General features: G+C 35.0%; 2 protein-coding genes and 1 pseudogene across 4 annotated transcripts in view; 1 reads left to right on the forward strand and 2 right to left on the reverse strand.

Moving 5' to 3' along the window:
- The first annotated feature begins 281 nt into the window (after positions 1-281).
- On the forward strand, positions 282-1813 carry LOC118736582. Of its 2 annotated transcripts, none has more exons than XM_036466637.1 (6): positions 282-627; positions 692-908; positions 967-1155; positions 1216-1431; positions 1503-1565; positions 1622-1813. In XM_036466637.1, the coding sequence occupies exons 2-6, from the start codon at positions 693-695 to the stop codon at positions 1655-1657; spliced, it is 720 nt and encodes a 239-aa protein (XP_036322530.1). In that variant the 5' UTR covers positions 282-627; position 692; the 3' UTR covers positions 1658-1813. The 2 variants fall into 2 exon arrangements, with proteins under 2 accessions (XP_036322530.1, XP_036322531.1); XM_036466638.1 differs by having other exon boundaries at positions 534-582.
- A 4587-nt stretch (positions 1814-6400) lies between these two features.
- On the reverse strand, positions 6401-8112 carry LOC118736583 (annotated as a pseudogene).
- A 3303-nt stretch (positions 8113-11415) lies between these two features.
- The window catches only part of LOC118735223 (peroxisomal acyl-coenzyme A oxidase 3), a 144984-nt gene continuing 136933 nt past the window's right edge, over positions 11416-19466 (reverse strand). For both annotated transcript variants that reach the window (XM_036464877.1, XM_036464876.1), the window contains exons 5-6: positions 13236-13578; positions 11416-12982 (exon numbers count right to left, since the gene is read on the reverse strand). In XM_036464877.1, the coding sequence (XP_036320770.1) occupies positions 12432-12982; positions 13236-13578 (894 nt within the window). In that variant the 3' untranslated portion in view covers positions 11416-12431. The remainder of the gene's footprint in view (positions 12983-13235; positions 13579-19466) is intronic.

Below are 19466 nucleotides of genomic sequence, written 5' to 3' on the forward strand. Positions count from 1 at the left end.
AGTAGATTTGAATATTTTACTTCACTTACAAAACACTCAGCGTTTGGAATTTTGTAAGTTATGAATACATATAAATTTTGTTTTACATTTTCTATTTTCAAATGGAAGAATGCGAATGAGTGAATGAAAAATATTCAAATCATTCGAAATCATTTGGGTTAAAGTTTGTTTTACAAACAAATTTGTTCGTATTGTAATAGGTGCGAAGAAATACATACATACATACATATATATACATAGAGAAAATATTTTTGGATATTCATACAAAAAATTGTCATTTACTTCAATTCAATTTATTTTCACTTCGTTTGAATATTGTAATGTCGACGCATATATCAGAACAGTAGTGCAATTCACTAACTTTTAACGATACGATTTGTCGAGGTCTAATATAACGATTTTTGTGGTTTGCAGTAACGATTGTGTTAGTCGGTAACTCATTTTTAACGACACTAAACAGCTGACATTTTCTTTTTATTTCAATAAAAGAAAGGTGGCATCTCAGCTTAACGAAACGTCAAAAAATTCGAAAAGCACAAAGAAGAATGACGAAAAACAGATAAATTCCTTGCTTGCAAAGTGGTATACACATAGTTTTCTGAATATTTTAATATACTTTTACAAAAAGTAAGTAAAATAAAACGTTTATTTATTTTGTATTATTAGACATAACCTTTTTCGCATATTATAGAATGGCTTCGTCAGTACCCAGTGTTCAAAAGAGAAGCCGGACCACAGCAGAACAACTAAGTCGCATGGTGGACTTTTTGGCGGAAAAGCCGGGATTGGCAGGATCAAGGTTCCAGAAGCTTCATGGCAAGTCGGACTGCGACAAGAAGTGGAGTGAGCTAGCGTCAATGCTGAATAGCCTTGGTGGTTCGGTGAAGAACGTCGACCAATGGTGCACAGTATGTAAAAGTTGTTTAGTAATTTAATACCACGTTTAAAATTTTGTTTTGCAAAAAGGTATGGAGTGATTTGAAGAGCCGTACTAGTATTAAGGTGCGTGATAGAAAACGAAAGCAGGCCATGACGGGAAACAATCCCATTAATGAAGACCCACCCACTGAGCTTGAGAGGCGTGTGATTGCCCTTATCGGTAGCGACTATGTGCAGGGCAATGAAACTGTTGCTGAAAGTGTGCCAGTGCAAGAGGTAAAAAGCAAATAAATCGTTATGAATAGCACAGCAGTTAACAATTCTTCCCATCATTAGGAACTCCAACTTCGTATAGAAGAGGGTGATGAAAGTGTCATCATCGAGATGCCATCTATTTCCCACGAAGTGAGCATTGAGATGTGCACATCGACTCCAGTAACTCCTGCAGGAAAAACGCCTCGTAGAGGTGCAAAAAGAAGGCGTGTGGACGGTGGTACCGAGGCCCAAAAAACATTTTTGGAAATTGCTCAGACCCAAGCAAATGCCTTAAAAGTAATTTGCATATTTGTAACTTTACATAAGTAAAATTTTATGACATAATTTTTTCGGTTCTTTTTCAACAGATGCTAGCAGAGTCGAGTGCAGCGAATGTACAAATAGCAGGTAGACAAACAGATGCTTTGAAGGTAATTTTTTGTACATACTAAAAAAATAGTATTACATTCGTATGCTCTTTCAACAGTTGTTAGCTAAACAAAAACGGCGAGTGTGCAGGTAGCGAAATCGTTGGCCGAAGCTATGAACACAATGGGGGAAGGTTTAAAGGCATGTGCGGATGCCTTTAATAACACTGGACCACAAATTTCAACTTTTTCTCTTTACCAGAAACGCCGTTATGAAATTCTTATGTAAAATCACCCCCTGATTCCGAAAATCAAGGTTATTTTTAATTCTATGGTACCGTTTTTGAGATATTTCCAATTTACCGTTTTTGCAAAAAAAATAAAAATTGGGTCCACTTTATCATATATATCTCAAGAACGAATTAAGCAATTCCAAAACGGTTTGAAGCTTTTAAAAGGTAATAAAATTTTCTATAAACTGTGCGTACAACACTTTTGCTAGGTCCTGTAGATTCAAAAATAACGAACAATCATTACCGATTTTTTTAATTTTTTTTGTAAAAATATAAAAAAAATTGTACTTTGCGGGGAAGGATCTCGAAAACCTTTTATTTTTTTGCAGATTTTTTTTTCTCCCTAAGCTCTGTTGTATTACAAAAAAAATAAGCTATCATCGAAGAAAATCGATGCAAAACTACGTAAGTTATAAGCGATCAAATAAAAATACCCAGGTTGCGCAACTTCAATGTATGTACCTATACATACATACATATATTAAAGGTATAAAGTGCAAGTGAGATATTATCCGGATAAACGAATAACACCATAACAATGATAACACTTTTTCTTTAAATAAATCAAATAGTACTTTTAATACTCGAATTGTATTATAGTAGGTAGAGTGGTTGCATCGAAAGGAAGAGTGGTTGGGTTCGAAACCTGCTGTAGGCATGTAGTTATAAACATGTATTTCCGTCAGTTATGGGTAAGTATGCAGGTAGATTTTCAAAATTATAAGACACAGAAAATTTCTAAAGCCTACATCTAAAACAGGTAGTATTTTCTTTTCCCGGCTTGTTATAAAAAGAAACCTTTCTGTCTAGGTAAGATTTGATTTTTTCAATTTTATTCTTGTTCCGAGTATAAATATGAGTTAATGCGCTTTGAAACTTCATAACATCTTCAAGGCTCGCCGGAGATAGTTCAGTTCATAAGTCTAATTTCAAAACCGTGATTTATTAAAAAAAAATAAAATGAGTAAAAGGACGCGAGAATTTGAGTGTAATAAGGATCCAGATATGTTCTGTTTCATGTGTGGCCAATATACTATCATAAGGCGACGACGAGTGTTCTCAGATCATATCAAAACTTTATACTCCAAGTATTTTGGAATTGAGCCTAAAAATGCTGAAAAACCATGGACACCGAACACTTTGTGTACATCGTGTCGAGTAGAATTGATTCAGTGGGAATCAGGACAACAAACAAAATTTGATACACCAATGATATGGAGAGAACCTACTTGCCATTCAATAGAGTGTTATATTTGTCAAACAAAAGTACTTGGCGTTGGAAGATCAAGAGGAGTAACCTATGCTAGCGTACCTACAGTGACATTACCAGTACTACATTCAACGGCAGTTGCGGATATAGTTCCATTGTCAACAGTAACATCTGAGTGCGGGGGATCAAGTTGTACTGAATTTCGCATGGAAAACGAAAGAAACGTTCTGTCACAAGCACAACTTAATGATTGGATAAGAGATTTGGAACTATCCAAGGTCACGAACCATTTTCCAAACACTATACCAAGAAAGACAGTATATGCTACTGCAACGACATCCCTGGTTTATTCAAAGAGTTTGGTCAAACATATGATTCAAAAGAGTGGCGATTGTTCATAGACGGCAATAAACTGAGTTTGAAGGCTGTATTATTGCATATTGGTAACAAAAAGCCTTTTATCCCGATTGCACATGCAGTAAATACAAAGGAAACCTACGAGGAAATGCCAAAAATACTCAAATTTATCAAATATGAAGAGCATGATTGGAAAATATGTTCTGATCTCAAAGTCGTTGCAATGCTATGCGGTCTACAAAGTGGCTACACCAAGCACTGCTGCTTCCTCTGCAAGTGGGATAGCCGAGCTCGTAAGGACCACTACGTCAGAAAGGATTGGCCGGAAAGAGTCGAGTTTACCGTTGGTGTGGATAACATCAAATACACCCCTCTTGTCAAGAAAGAGAAAATCATACTTCCACCCTTACACATCAAGCTCGGTCTCATTAAAAACTTTGTTAAGGCTTTGGACAAAGAAGGCGAAGCATTCGACTATTTGAAAACAGTTTTACCAGATATTTCTCAAGCCAAGATAAAGGAAGGTATTTTTGTTGGACCACAAATAAGAAAGTTGATCAACAATAATCAATTCAAAGGACTACTCTCATCAGTTGAGGCAGCAGCGTGGGAATCCTTTGAAAAGGTCGTTGCTTCTTTTCTCGGTAGACACAAAAGCCCTAACTACGAGTAGATAGTGAACGACCTAATCAATAATTATGCGAAAATGGGCGTAAATATGTCTTTAAAAATTCACTTTCTCCACTCACATTTGAGCTTTTTTCCGGCAAATCTTGGCGACGAAAGTGATGAACATGGCGAAAGGTTTCATCAGCAAATGAAATTAATTGAGAATCGATATCAAGGATTCTGGGACGTCGCAATGATGGGTGATTACTGCTGGTTTCTCATAAGAGAAACCGATCCTAAACTGAATAAGCGTCAAAGTAGAACACATAATTATTTCGACAACATAGTAAAATCAAATTAAGATAAAGATTGTTAGAATATAGTATAAACATAAATAAATTTAAAAAAAAGTTAAAAATATGGGTAATTTCATTCATAAATTGAACTTTTAACTCAATAGAAACAGATCATAGCTAGATATTTCACTCTTCTTTATACCATACATACGTTTTGAGGTATACGTTGAAATTGCGCAACCTGGGTATTTTTATTTGATCGCTTATAACTTACGTAGTTTTGCATCGATTTTCTTCGATGATACCTTATTTTTTTTGTAATATAACAGAGCTTAGGGAGAAAAAAAAATCTGCAAAAAAATAAAAGGTTTTCGAGATCCTTCCCCGCAAAGTACAATTTTTTTTATATTTTTACAAAAAAATCGGTAATGATTGTTCGTTATCTTTGAATCTACAGGGCCTAGCAAAAAGTGTTGTATGCACAGCTTATAGAAAATTTTACCTTTTAAAAGCTTCAAACCGTTTTGGAATTGCTTAATTCGTTCTTGAGATATATATGATTAAGTGGACCCAATTTTTTTTTTTTTTGCAAAAACGGTAAATTGCAAATATCTCAAAAACGGTACCATAAAAATAAAAATAACCTTGATTTTCGGAATCAGGGGGTGATTTTACATACGAATTTCATAACGGCGTCTCTGGTAAATTTTGGCCGTCGACCAGTGTAATTTAACAAACGCTATCTACCGCATGTAAATATTGTGTAAATATGTAGTTTTTGAAGTAATATTTTGTTTTAATATTTATGTTAGTTTTAAGCGTTTTAAATGTAAGTTTAAGTTCTTTTCTGTTTTTCTATTTATGTTAGAGTTAAGTTTTCATTTGATATAGCATGAAGTTCCTTTAATTGAATTTATGTTACAGTTAAGTTTTAATTCGACATAGCATGAAGTTAACCTTTTACATTTAGAATAACTGTTCAAGATATTCGAAGAAGGATTTTTACAAATTTGAATTGATCTTTATTTGTTTTTAATAAGCGAGTTATTTGAAGTTCTGTTGATTTTCAAATGAATTCAATGTTTACAAATTTAGTTGATAGAGAGGTATACGGCCTTACTGCATGTAAGATATACCACATATATTTCTTATATACAATAAGTAATAAAATTTCATTTTGTGTATTCATGTTTTAATTTTGTGATGCGCCTGTAACTTGAACGTGCTTTTACGTGGTGTTTTAATCCACGCCATATCATATTATAGAAACCGATCTGTGATTACATACTGAGATCTGTCTTTTGATGGACCCTATATTTAATGAATATTTAAATATATAATTCTAGAAAAAAAATGTACTCAAATTAAAGACAAAATAAGACTGAAGTTATTGATACAAGAGTTTTTATTTACATAAAAATGTTTAATAAAATGCCAAAATAATTTTATTGTATTCCTTCTGAATTTTTATTTATCAACGTTTTATTCATGTAAAATAATTTGCAATTAGCCGGTCTTGATTTACATTACTGCTATGAGTCCTTGGCTCTAGGAACTCAGTCTCGTGATCGTATGTTTGGTCACTAGGGTGGTCCAAAATCAGTAAACTCGGAATTGTAATGCCCTCACCCCCTAGGATGGTTCTATATCGAAAAAAGTATACCCCTATTTTTTTATTTTGAAATCAAAAAATATTTAGAGGTCGCTCAAAGCGCTCAAAGTTTTCCATGTATTTTTATATGGAAAAAAAAAACTTTTCGTAGAAATGGTATAGAATTCTTGAAAACCAATATTTTTCGATCAGGAGGCTTTCAGTAATAAGACCCAATTGTTTATTTAACCATTTTTTAATACTAACGATTTTTATTGGTCCCCCCATTGAATTTTTCGGGGTTTTTGTGGGTTTTTGGCGGACCTATAAATTAAAGTTGCGATTAAGAAATGGTTAAATAAAAATTTGAGTATTATTATTGGGAATCTGCTGCAGACAAATTGAGTTCTCTCATAGAAAAATATTGATTTTTAAGAATTCTATACCACTTCTTCGAAAAGTTGTTTTTTCCGCATACAAAATACGTGGAAAACTTTGGGCGCTTTGAGCGACCTCTAATTATTTTTAAATTTTGAAATAAAAAAATTGGGATACATTTTTTTCGGTATAGAACAATCCTAGGGGGTGAGAGCATAAAAATTCCGACTTTATTTTGCCTCGTGTATTTTTGGACCACCCTATTGGTCACCCAATTGCAAGTTATGCAACACTGTGCATGCATTTACTACGTTTCCAGTAAATCCAGGATCATACAAAAGAGTCCTTTGCTGAGATAAGCATCGCCAAGTTCCTTTGAGAACGCCAGTCACCTGCAAATATATATTCGAAATTTTCAATTAAATTGATTTTAATAAATAAGTTTCAGTGGATTTAAAAAGTTACCAATCAAAAACATGTTATGGTTTCCATTTTCAAAACTTCGCTGCATAACTATCCAGACTCCAGAGGAGCTCCATATAAATTAATCGTGTCGCGCCCCTGGGTATTTAGCATTGACAGCCAAAATCTTTAGATTTGGATCACATATCTATATTTGTAAAAAAAAAAAATTCTCAGTAGTTTAACCCATGAGCAAATTTTACTCTTACCATTTGCACATTGATAGAATGGTACCCATGGTGGTTGGCATATGCTTCTTCATGATGTTTTGGGCTCATGATTGACACATGAGTGCAATCGATAGCCCCAATAGTACCTCCTACAAATGGTGCGGATGCTGAGGCGAAAATCTCTTTTGCAGCTTGCCGCTCTATTTGGGTCATTGGAAACCTAACCTTTGCCAAAAACATGGTGCGGTTTATTGCATCCGTTACGCGATGTATACAGCGACTTACGGACGACTGGCTCATGGATATCCCCCATTGCTCTCCGACGGGACGTTGATAACAGTCAGTTGCGAAGAATCGCAAGGCAGTTAGAACCTTTAAAATTTATAAAAGCATTTAAAATTGAAAAATACTTGCAAATTACATTATATACCTGTTTCTCTGTCGTTATCGCAGTTATTCTTCGACCCCTTAATTGGCTATCAAGCTAGGAAACAATATCTTCAACCAAGTCTGGGGTTAATCGGTAAAGGTTACGAAACTCAGTTGCAGTCAAGTGGAAAGGGTTGTCCACTTCTCGAAGTAAACGTGTATCCACTGATGAAGGGCTTATTATCTCCTCATCTTGGGATAAAACGTATGCCAAATACTCAAATGCCATTTTTAACAAAAAGTTTTTCTTTTATATATTACTTAAGTAAATTCGCGATTTATATTATTTTTTTTACTCAAATGAAATATCAAATTTTCTTTTGTCGATGCCGCTAACAACTTCAAAATATTCGTCGTTTACTTAACGAGTAATCGAGTAGTTAACGACAACAGCTGATCAAGCGATAGCGAATATCGTTAAAATATGTTTAGCGAATTGTCAAATCGTTAAAATCGTCAAGTTTTCTTAACGATTCGATAATCGTTAAAATAGAATGGCGAAGCCCACTACAGGTATTCACTGCGCTAGTAGGTGGAACATTCGAACCTTCAAATGATGAGTTATCCTTATCCTTGCTTACTTTTACATTCCATTAAAAATGTACTAAATTTTTTTCAGAAACCTTCATCCATGAGAATGGCGGCGATGAAGTGGAATATATAGCTTCATCGAAGTCGCTTTTCCAATTTGCAATAACCGCATGGAATTGAAAGCTGCTGCACGCAACAAGATATTAAATAACTAATATCAAAAAGTTAGAAAATCCAAAATAGTCGTAATTTTATAATGGTTCCTTAATATATTTTAACTACATTGCATTTGGGTATGGAGAAGCAACTATCTGGAAGTATTTTGCATAAAAAATTTACTAAGTATAGCCTTGTTTGTAGATGCAGTTAAAGGAAATACATGAAAAGGCCCGAGTTTTTTTTAAATTCAAAAAAATTTCAATATTTAAAAAACTGTGCCACTTTTACCTGAAGAATTTTTGCTTTTCATGGAGCTCACCCCCACCTACCTTATCCTCAAGTTCAGCTACCAGCTACAGCTACCAATTTTTGCTTTATTCTGTTTATAATTGTAGCTAAAATTAAACTTTTTTAATTAAGGATGCACGCCGCCACACCTAAGCGTGTACCAAATAGTAGATTTTTTGGGCGTCTTCTCTTCAATTACACCAATTTTAAGGTTTTCGATAGTCAAACCTTAGAGACCCCTTCTATAGCTCATACAAGGATGGGTGGGAGAAACAAGGTATCTGAGAGGTTCAGAAAACATGCGGTAAACAGTCTGTAAACATTAAGCTTGTGCTCCCGATTTGATCAGCGTGTTTCAAGCAAAGGTGGCCGCTATAAAGAGTCACGTAACAGTTCAATATCGATTAGAAGGGTAAATATTTACTCTGATAGCGCAGCGGCTATCAGGGTTTTAGGATCGGTCTCAACTGCATCGGATTATTTTACAATTAGACTAATTTGGGTACTAGCACAGCAAAGGGAAAAACAAAATCAAAGGTTATCTTTGGCCTATTACTGGACATACATATGTTCTTTTACTCGGTTCAGTGAGCGCTGTGCGAGAACCCCGACACGCAAGGTCTTTCTGGTATGTGGTGAAACGCAGGCGGACAAAGCGCTGCTAAACTAATGCTTTGCCAACTCCAATAGGAACTCATGCCACAGTAAATCTACAGGCCCGTCGAAAGGGAGGGGGAAAAGGGTGAATCCCCCCGGGCCAGGGCTTCTGAAGGGGCACGAAATATCAGAAGCATAGCTTGCTATTATTTTTTGTTTATTACAATGTTTATTCTCCTTCGTTATAAGCTTTTATTATAAATATTATAAATATATATTCAACTAGCCAATGCCCGCTTGCTTCGCAGCGCCTAATAAGATCTTTTGCGTTGGCCAATACAAAAATAGCGTTTAAAAGAAAAATCGGTCTGTAAAGTAAACATTTTTAGTTTAAATTGAAACGTATAAAGAGCAGAATCCTCCGCACACATAGACCAAGAATAGTAGCGCTGTGATACCATATGGATGTCATGAGTTTTACCGATGGTCTTATTTCCACCTGTGAGATCTCTGCCAAGCGTGCGTAATATTCTTCTATGATCTTGCAACTTCAACATTGGTCCGTAAACCAGTTTTCAGTTATAGGAGGGCCTAGAAAATCCTCCATTTAGCCATATGAAAAATAAATTCGTCTAAGATGAATATAGGGCCAAAGCAGACCAAATCCCGTGTGGGTTTCTATATATTTCGGCTGCAGCGCAATCCATTAGGTCCCTTTTCTGCAAAACCACTGCTTGTCATGAAATGAATATGCATTATGAATTTCAATCAGATTTTATAAAATATAGCGGGTTTATTTTTAGGAGACGAATTTTTCATCATACAGGTAGCTCACTTTGCGAATTCGAACGAAATCGGGTAATAAATACTACTTTTATAAGTAACTCTAGTCCAGCGTGTTGTCTAGTAGGCTATAATAGGACCATATATGTAAGGTATAACCTACGACAATTTGACTGGTTTTTGAGTTTAGTCCAAACAACGAAAACGGCTATCATTTTATGTATGTACATTGGAGTGGTAAAAAAAAAAAATTCCAAGACAGGGTTTGAGGCACCTTCCAAAATTTTTCTTTTTGCCGAAAGAGTTGCCGGTACCAAACCTTAAGTTTCTATGTATACATTTAGAAGATGCTCATGATGCACACATTTTACTCTGGAAGAATTGTGTATATATAATAATCAAAGAATTGGTTAAGTAACCTAAGAACAATTCAAATTTAAATTATCTAAAAAAATATCGCAAGTTTCAGTTGTCATGGCAACAGTACCTTTTTATAAAAATCACCAATGTTTTTGCCAGTTTCACAGCGATCCGGCAGCGCATTTCAAGACCATTGAGCACCCAGTATTAGTTGCAGTAGAAAAGGGAAAGTTGGTATAGATATTACAAATAATAAAAGGAAAAAACTAACGGGGTGCCCCGTTTTCTAGAATGAAAATTTTTTCCCCACACAAAAATTGGACCAATTTAATGTATATATATGTTTCGAATGAAAAAAAAAATCATCATGAAAGTAATAAACGTTTCGAATTTGCATTAACAAAATAGGTTAATAAATAGGGCTTTTATCGGGTCCGTTTTTCGAAAATGCTTTTTTCATCATGTAGGTAGCTTATAATTTGAATTTGAACGAAGTCGGTTCACAAAGCCACCTAGCGGGTCTATTTTTGGTAAACGTATTTTCCATCATGTTGGTAGCTTACATTTTGTATTTAAAAAAATCGGTTCATAAATATGATTTTTATAAATAACTCGACTCCAGCGCCACCTAGCGGGTCTATTTTTCCCATCATGCAGGTAGTACATATCTTGAATTTGAACGAAATCGGTTCATAAATAAGATTTTTATAAATAACTCGACCCCAGCGCCACCTAGCGAGCTTTCTGGTAGCCTATAATAGGACCATATATGCAAGGTATAACCTCTGAAAATTTGACTGAAATCTATGCAGTAGTTTTTGAGTTAACTCCGAACAACGAAAACGGCTATTATTTTATATATATATATAATTTTTATTGGGCTTGAGGCCGTTTAATGAAAAACTATCGTGGAAAAGCAACAACAATTTGGAAAAATGGTAGAAGTTCGTAATTCGAATGGTAGATTTCGGAAATCACTACATTTCCTCATCAGACTTCTTCAGCGGGATTCGAACCGACGACCCCAGCTGACTCAGCCAGTTGCCTACGCACTGTGCTAAGTTCGCCTTATAAAAGGGTCTCAAGCTCAATATAAATTGTTGAATGTAATTGTAATAAGGCTATAAATAACAAAAACAAATATTATAAATATATTGCGATTCGTGCTGATTGCTTCTGACTCTATAAATATTAAAGAAAATTGTCATATGGCCCAAAACGCGTACTGTTAAAATACGTTTTGGCTTACAGTGCTTTTCAAATACCGCTGAAACTTGCTTGAATACAACTTTCGGATAGGTTTTCTTCGTGCATCTGGAAGCATAAGTATGTCGCAATATTCAATATATACCTAAAATATATTGTGTCTCCTGTTAATATAATATAACATAGAATAAGAGTAGTGTTAGAATTGTAATATATTATTTGATTATTTGTAGGGTTGTATTTTATAATTCTTGTATGCCATTACATTGTCTGAATGTCGTTTTATTTTAATTTGGTAGTAAATTAAATTATATCCCGGGATCCCGGGATCCCGAGGTCTTGATCGGGAATCCCGATACTAGATGCCTTAATGAAAACATACCAAAAGTGAAGTGTTTCGGAGTGACTTAGGAGAAAAAGTGAAGCGATTATCGCAAGAACGATTTTCAAGCGTTCAACGTTATAATCTGGTTTTTGATATAGTACTCATGTATATACTTAAATTTTTTTAAATTAAATTTTGTCTCTGGGTTGTTTATGAGACCCCTTCATACGACTGCATTTAAATAGAGATTATAATTTCAATAATAAAATATTAATTTTTTGCCTAAGGATGCAATTATTTTGAGATTATATATATTTTAGCGTTTGTAGACAATGCTTTTTAAATACCCTCACTGATTTCGAGTCCTTGGACTCCAAAGAGGAACCCCCTCACTACCACAGTTTTTTTTTTTTAAATCTCAACCAAAAACAATCTCGGTGTTATTTCAGTTAAAATCTTTAAATGATTCAAAATCTTAACGGATACAAAATACAGAGATGTCAGCCGTATTTCCGAGCGGCAGCAATAACTTCAACACAAGAAATACATTAGAGGTAATGTAAATTTTGTTAAGTAAATATAAAAAAATTTCAAATTTAAATATGTGTGTCTGTATATACCTCGAAAAGACATACACGGTTATCTATTTAATAAACTTTTATATCAAATTGCTTGCATATGTAAAAATCTGAATCCACGAAAATATTATAAACTTGTACCGTTATCATAGGTATCACTACAATCGGTTATACTAATACACAAACACAATCACCTCCTTGATTCACGCACACATTACATTACAATACAATACTGTTATTCTTTTCATAAAATGCTCTAGAACTAGAAAAATGCAAAATTTTGTGTTAGCCATCTCCGCTTGTTCTTTTAAAGCTTCGACTTCACTTGAGGAATAATAATATCCTTCCACCAAGCAGGTCGCTCAAATGCACCCTGATTGGTCATAAATTCGCTTTGTAAATTTTCGTACAGGAGACCATCGGATTTAGCGATGACCGAGTTTAGTGCGAAATCGGGCGGCGCCAAGGCATCCGCCACCGACACAGCCGAATCCTTGAGTTCACCACATTTAGAAAGTAAACGCGTGCGCACCGCCTCCGCAAAAGAAGGCGATTTCGCAAATCCACCCAAGTAGAAGGTGGTCATATGGCGATCAATACACCACATCGCATAGACTGCGAAAAGGATGTTGAGCACTTGTGACAGTTCTCTGTTTAAGTTCAAGCGGCGGAAACGTTTGCTGAAACGACTCAAGGCGAAATATTCAGCATAAGCCAATGATAAGTCGCGCGCACCGTACACCTGCGCATTGTTGCGCGCATCGAAGCGGTGTACACCTGCTTTTGTATCTTGCTCCACACGCCTCGATGTCTGGTCAAGTAAATAGCAGAGCATCCATTCGTAACAGTGAAGGACAACTGTAAGAAATTGAAAAAGATTTTGTAGGAAATTAACGGTAAAGTTAGGTTAACAGAGTTTGTATGTAGATACATATTGCCGATTTTCTGGAAGAATGTCATTAGTAGTTGGAAGGAAAACTAATATAACTATATAACTAACTTTTTTCTTCTATCCTTTCTGCATTGTTCAGTTTTTTTTTTTTTGACAGTCTTCTAGCAAACGGGCGAAAGGTATTTACTTATTGTATTCATGCATATTGATTTCACTTACAATCCATAGATTCGATGGGCACTTCACGCAAGATAGTTTCGTAGGTGCGTTGTAAAATATCACCTCGATTTTTCAAGAAATTCACAGTGCCCACTGGACTCTCAACGGCGCTGGTCCATTGCCGTAAAAGCCAGTTGGAAGCTTGTTGGCCAAGCACATTGTTGTCGCCTTCGTAAGTGACACTGGGATCGTGATCGTTGCGCAGATCCCCCAGCTTGGAAGCTTTCAAATAGCCATGTCCACCACAAGCTTCTCGCGCCTCCTGAATAGCATCTCTTGCCGTCCATGTGGTTAAAGGTTTCGATGAGGAGATAACTGCATGAATTTCGGAAACGATTTGAGTCTGAAATGTGGATAAGAGTTTTTTGGATTTAGCACTTAACGCAAGTAAATATACATAATTCGATGGTCCTCTGCAATAACGGCACAACTCAAAATTTCATAAACCATCAATAGAGCTCGGATTTTTATGAAAATTGAATATGCAAACTATATGGGTCATTCCATACAATATTTACACCTCAATATTTTTTTGGGGGTGAAATATATGTTTTTACATTCTTTATCGAAAAAAAGAAGACACCTATTTTTTTATTTCGTCATGATATTAGAAAATCTCGAAAAAAAAATTCTCGAAATTTTGAACTCACGGAGAAGTATTTTTTTTTATTTGTTTGCAGTTAATGAACTATTTGTCGGAGAAAATCAGTTAAGGTATCAAAATATGCGTAATTACCTCGGCTTTCCATGAGAGTATGAGATAGATTAAAATAAAAAAAAATTGCATTAAAATCGCATTTTTTATTTATTTATTTTTTTATTAACTATTTTAAATATATAAAAAAAATAGGTGTCTTCTTTTCTTCGATAAAGAATTAAAAAAATATATATTTAACCCCCAAAAAAATATCGACGTGTAAATATTACATGGAGTGACCCGTATGCAAGAACTATGCAAAATATATTAAAAAATTTAAAAAAAATACATAGTAAGATATGCCAAAAAAAGATTTTTATGAAACGATTTAAATAACACCTAAGAAACAAGACCGAAGTCGTTTGCACTATTATTCATTAGGGTGCCCATCGAAAATGCTTTTTTTTGGAAATTTCAAGACCCTACCCCTAATTAAAGTAAATTAAAAATAGACCCATATTTTCTTAATTCTTAAAAAAAATATGAGAAATATGGGTATTTTTTTATTTTACCCGATAAAAAATCCCAACAAGCCTAGATTATTATAAATCATATTCGATCTTGAAATCGAATCAAAAATAGTCATTCAAAAACTCATAAATCTACAAAATGTTATTTTCTGACCTAAATCGACAGGTCGCGACCTCTAAATGACCTTTCAAAAATCTATAAAAATATGTAATAATATTTCTCATAAAAACGAATAAAATTAGGGGGTAGGGTTGATGGGCACCCTAGTGACCATGTTATTAAGATTTCAGAGAAAATTAAACAAGTTTTGTTAAACGCACATCTTCAAATTTATTAACAACTTGTATTTAGTTAAATCTTTAAACTACTTTAGTAGTATCTGTGGGAAATCATCCGCATTTGCGGTCCCAACCATTGCCAAAATCCCCAACGTCATATACCAGGAGCGCATAATGGAGGAGAGTAGGGAGGAAAAGCCAATCCAGGACCAATCTCTTGCAGGGGATGTAGGTAGAGAAGCAGTTCGCTGCCAACTACCCTCCAATGACAGAGTTGGTCCTCTTTCCACTCCTCCTGTCGCTGCATTCAGTAAGTGGCACAGGTCTACGGAGGATACTCCAGAAGCCAGAGGTACCTTGATGGACGTACCGACATCCAAATTTGCTTGCGAACGTTGCAAGAGAAGGAAACCTGTGGTGGCAGGCAACAATGGCTGTCCCAATGCCTCTTCGAGTCATAGTGTGGCACGGTACTGGTGTGGCATTGCCCAATTCCGATCATCCAGACAGACCTCTGGTGCCACGAAAATCAGTAAATAATTATTAAAAACTATAATATTAAGAATAACTACGTACATATTCAAATATTTCGTTGTTTACTTCCATCTTTGATCGCACTCCGTTCTGTGTTTGTTTACAAATGCAACCCTGCCTATCGTTTGACACTTTTCATGACCTTGCAGGAAGAAAAACTTCGGGCAAAATCCTGTTACTTCTGACTGGGAAAAGTTGCTCTCTTACTCGCTCAAAAGTGTTCCCAGTGAAAGAAATTCTTGCGTACGGGAACGACTTCCTGTAATTTCATACTATTTCTTACTATGCTCTAGTGTACTGGAACAAACTAAATACTAATATTAAGAGTGATAAACAAAATTTTTATATTTATTACCAAAACATCTCGGAAATGCGAACTAAAACCAAAGATGTTTTCTTGGCTACTTCTCGTTGCGAATTCGATGCATATGTTCTTGTCGAAACGTGGCTGAATACAAATTTTTCTGGTGGGGAATTTTTTGATCCCAATTTGTTTTTTACTTATCGTAAAGATAGAGATGCAGATAAAACAAATTGTCAAAGAGGAGGAGGGGTTTTAATAGCTGTCCATCGATCATTTCGCTCCGCTGCTGTTTAGCTTGAAAATAATGACTCCCTTATTGGCCAGCTTTGCGTTTGTATCTATGGTAATCATGGCAAGATATTTGTTTGGGCCTCTTACATTCCGCCAGCTAGTACAGATTCTCTATACATTCAGCCTGTGAATAACATTGTTAACCTTTATGAAAAATAATGAGGAGTGTAATTTTGGTGTTCTAGGTGACTTTAACTTGAATAAAATTGTTTGGTTCAATTTTCTAGGTAAAAGCATCTTAACACCGACGAATGTTAATAACTTCCATGAAATTAATTTCACTGATAGTATGTTCAGTATAAGCCTTGTTCAAATAAATTCGTTTTTCAATCAGCTTAATAATATCCTTGATCTAATTTTTGTCGATCAAAATTTGACTTTTCATCTTACGGAATGTGCTTTCCCCATCTGTAAATCTGACATGCACCATGTCCCTCTATCTCTTTCTCTAAAGTCTATCGATTTTGTTTCAGTGTCCAATAATATAAACATTTTTTAATTTTCGGGATGCCGACTTTGACTCCCTGAGTTCAAAAATTCTTGAAGTTGATTGGAAATTAATTTTTCTGTCAAAAAACGTCCCAGAGTATTTTGAAGCATTCTTGCTGAAAATCTATGAAATTTTTAGAGCTGATCATTCATTTCTCCCTGCACGAATTCATAAATTACACTGGTATACTAGAGACTTAAAAAGATTAAAGAATCTGAGGAATATATATTTTACTCTATTTAAAGCCACCAATGATGTATCTTTAAAATAAAAATATATTCATTATATGACTAGTTTCAATGTTCTTGACAAATTCCTATATAAACAATATATTTCCCGGTATGAAGTGGAGTTAAAAGAAAATCCTAAAGCTTTTTGGAAACATATTCGATCTAAAACAGGTTACTCTAACATTCCTACTTGCGTGTCGTTCAATGGAACGCAATCTGAGTGCCTATTGGACTCTGTGAATCTTTTTTCGGATTTTTACAATCTAACTTTGTCGTTGACACTACCTCCTATAGTAGTTTGCCTGGTGTGGTGGTGACATCTCACAAACTATTGACTTTGGATCTCTTGCTGTCACAAAGTTGGATGTTATTAATGGCATCTCCAAACTACAAACTTCAATGAAATGTGATATAAACGGACTTTCTTCTTTTGTCTAAAGGTATCTTTATTGATCGCTAGAAAGTTGCGTCGATTACGCCAATTTTTAAATCAGGCAACAAATCCGATGTAACGAACTACAGACCTATTTCTAAGCTTTCTAACTGCTCAAAACTATTTGAAAAAATAGTCAATGAGAAATTATTATTTTTGCTATTAAAGAAATAATTGACCCGCATCAACATGTTTTGTTTGTGGCCGTTCGACAGTCACGAATCTTGTTTCTTTTTCTCAGTTTTGTACCTCATCGCTCAAGAGCGGATCTCAGGTCGATGTAATCTTCACCGATTTCTCGAAGGCCTTCGATACTGATACGCATAGTATCTTACTGCATAAGCTGGAACGGTTAGGGTTCCACTCAGCATTTTTATGCTGGGTTAGTTCGTATCTTTCCAACAGAATCTCTTATGTTGAAATTGAAAATACTAAGTCTTCCACTTTTAACGCCACTTCTGGGGTTCCACAGGGTAGTATCCTTGGCCCAATTCTTTTTCTTCTCTTTATTAATGACATTGGATATTGTTTAAAGCACTCAAAGTTTTTACTCTACGCTGACGACTTAAAAATTTTTAGGGCCGGATTCACAGTGCTTAGTTAAACGTTTGTTAACTTAACCACCAACACGAGTTTAACTATGAATTTGTATTCAGAGTGACATAGTTAGCTATAGAAATTCCAATCGCCTGAAAATATACAAATTCTAAAAATTAAGAATTTTCTTTTCAAATTTGAAATTCGTTCCACAAAGAAAAATTTAATTTCACAAGATTTTAACTACTGGTTTAAACTTTTGTTAACTGAGCGTTGTGAATATGAAAATCAATAGTTAAACTCTTATCAGAGGTTAACTACGCACTGTGAATTTGGGCCTTAGAAGCATTACTTGTTTGTCAGATAGAGCTGGAAAACTATCGATGGCACTATCGATAGTTTTCACTCATACATGCATTATTCAGTAACCGGCCGTCTTCATCTGCTGGAAAATCTCGCTTTCGTTATGACGCATGCGAAATCCCCCACGTGTAGACCGCAAATAGTATGAAGCATACTTTTTCTCGCATACCGAGCGGTCTTGGAGCTCTCGCATGCTCTCAACTGTAATTTTTGTTGTTTGACGGGTATTTTCTCATTTCGCAGGATTCTTCAGAGTAGCAACGTAATTTATTTTGGTGAAAAATACAAATTTAGCTTACAAAGATCGAACCTTCTTTTTCTGCTACATTTTACAAATTAAAAAGTATGCTGTTAAATGCCCAGTCAACAAAACTATATCTCGCTTGCGAGAGAAAAAAGCAGAACGGTAGCGAGATTTTCTAGCATGTGAAGGCGGCCGGTAACATACAAATTTCAGAGCCGCAGATGGTGCTTGAAGCCAAAAATCGTTGATAAACTTTTGTTCCTTAACAAAAATATGGACATATTTTAGCAATTCTGGTCTCATTTCAATAAAAGTTTCTGTATTAAATTTTTGGACTTTTTTAAACAAAACTATCGATAGTGTCGACATTTTCGATAGTATCGAACGTTGTGGCTACCGACTATCGATAGTTTTCCATCTCTATTGTCAGATGTTCTGTCTTTACAAGAACATCTTAATAACTCGGATAATTGGAGTTCGAGAAATAAACTACCTCTCAATATTAAGAAATGTTTTCACATGACTATTTCTAAAAACCTAAACTTCATTAGGTCAACATATTCCCTTTTTGATGTAAGCCTGTCTACTGTTCGTGAATTTGTGTATCTTGGAGTGATGTTTGACTCGGGGTTTATCTTTGTGAATCACATTAACTATATTATACCTAAAGTCTACTCTAACCTAGCCTTTCTTCGCCGCTATGGAACGGACTTTAAATTTTATTAATTCTTTAGTACAATCAAAATTGGAATATGCTTCCTTAATCTGGAATCCGATCAAATCTCTTAATTTCACTGCCCCTTTGCCACCCTATAGTGTCCGCTGTTTGCTAATAGGGATGAAGTCACTTGAATCGAGAAGATCCATTCATTCGCTGATGTTTGTTTATGATATCATTTCTGGTCTCATTGATTGCCCGGAGTTACTTGAGCTGATAAGCATCAATGTTCGCAATGAACACTACGCTTTCAGTATCCGTTTCATGTCAAGCTAATTAAAGCCAATTACCATTATTTTGACCCCATTGCTAGAGCCCTCATTGAATTCAATCGAATTTTTAGTAGCCTTGATCCAGATTTTGCACGGCCGAGATCCCGTTTTAGCTTAATGATTGAATCTCTATATACTTAGTTATACATTTTTAGTTAAGTTAAACTTGTGAATCTAGTCTGTAAGGTTTATATAATCATATACACAATAAAGGAAATGAAATGAAAACAAAAATTGTTAGCTTACAACTCGACAAGTCGCATTGTTAAAAGTTAGTGAAACGCGCTACTGGATTGACTTAATAATATTCGTACAAAAGTGACAAACTAAATGTGAATCAAATGTTTATTGCAATTAGCTAGTGATTTG

This window comes from Rhagoletis pomonella, unplaced genomic scaffold, assembly GCF_013731165.1.
Source record: "Rhagoletis pomonella isolate Grant_MI unplaced genomic scaffold, Rhpom_1.0 Rhpom_scaffold_00003, whole genome shotgun sequence".
Lineage (NCBI taxonomy): Eukaryota > Metazoa > Arthropoda > Insecta > Diptera > Tephritidae > Rhagoletis > Rhagoletis pomonella.

Bases quoted from the DNA above. Each gene is read 5' to 3' on its own strand.
- LOC118736582 (XM_036466637.1), top strand. From the start codon at position 693: ATGGCTTCGTCAGTACCCAGTGTTCAAAAGAGAAGCCGGACCACAGCA. The intron at 1,156-1,215 runs GTAAAAAGCAAA...TCCCATCATTAG, and splicing joins AAAGTGTGCCAGTGCAAGAG to GAACTCCAACTTCGTATAGA. The intron at 1,432-1,502 runs GTAATTTGCATA...CTTTTTCAACAG, and splicing joins CCCAAGCAAATGCCTTAAAA to ATGCTAGCAGAGTCGAGTGC.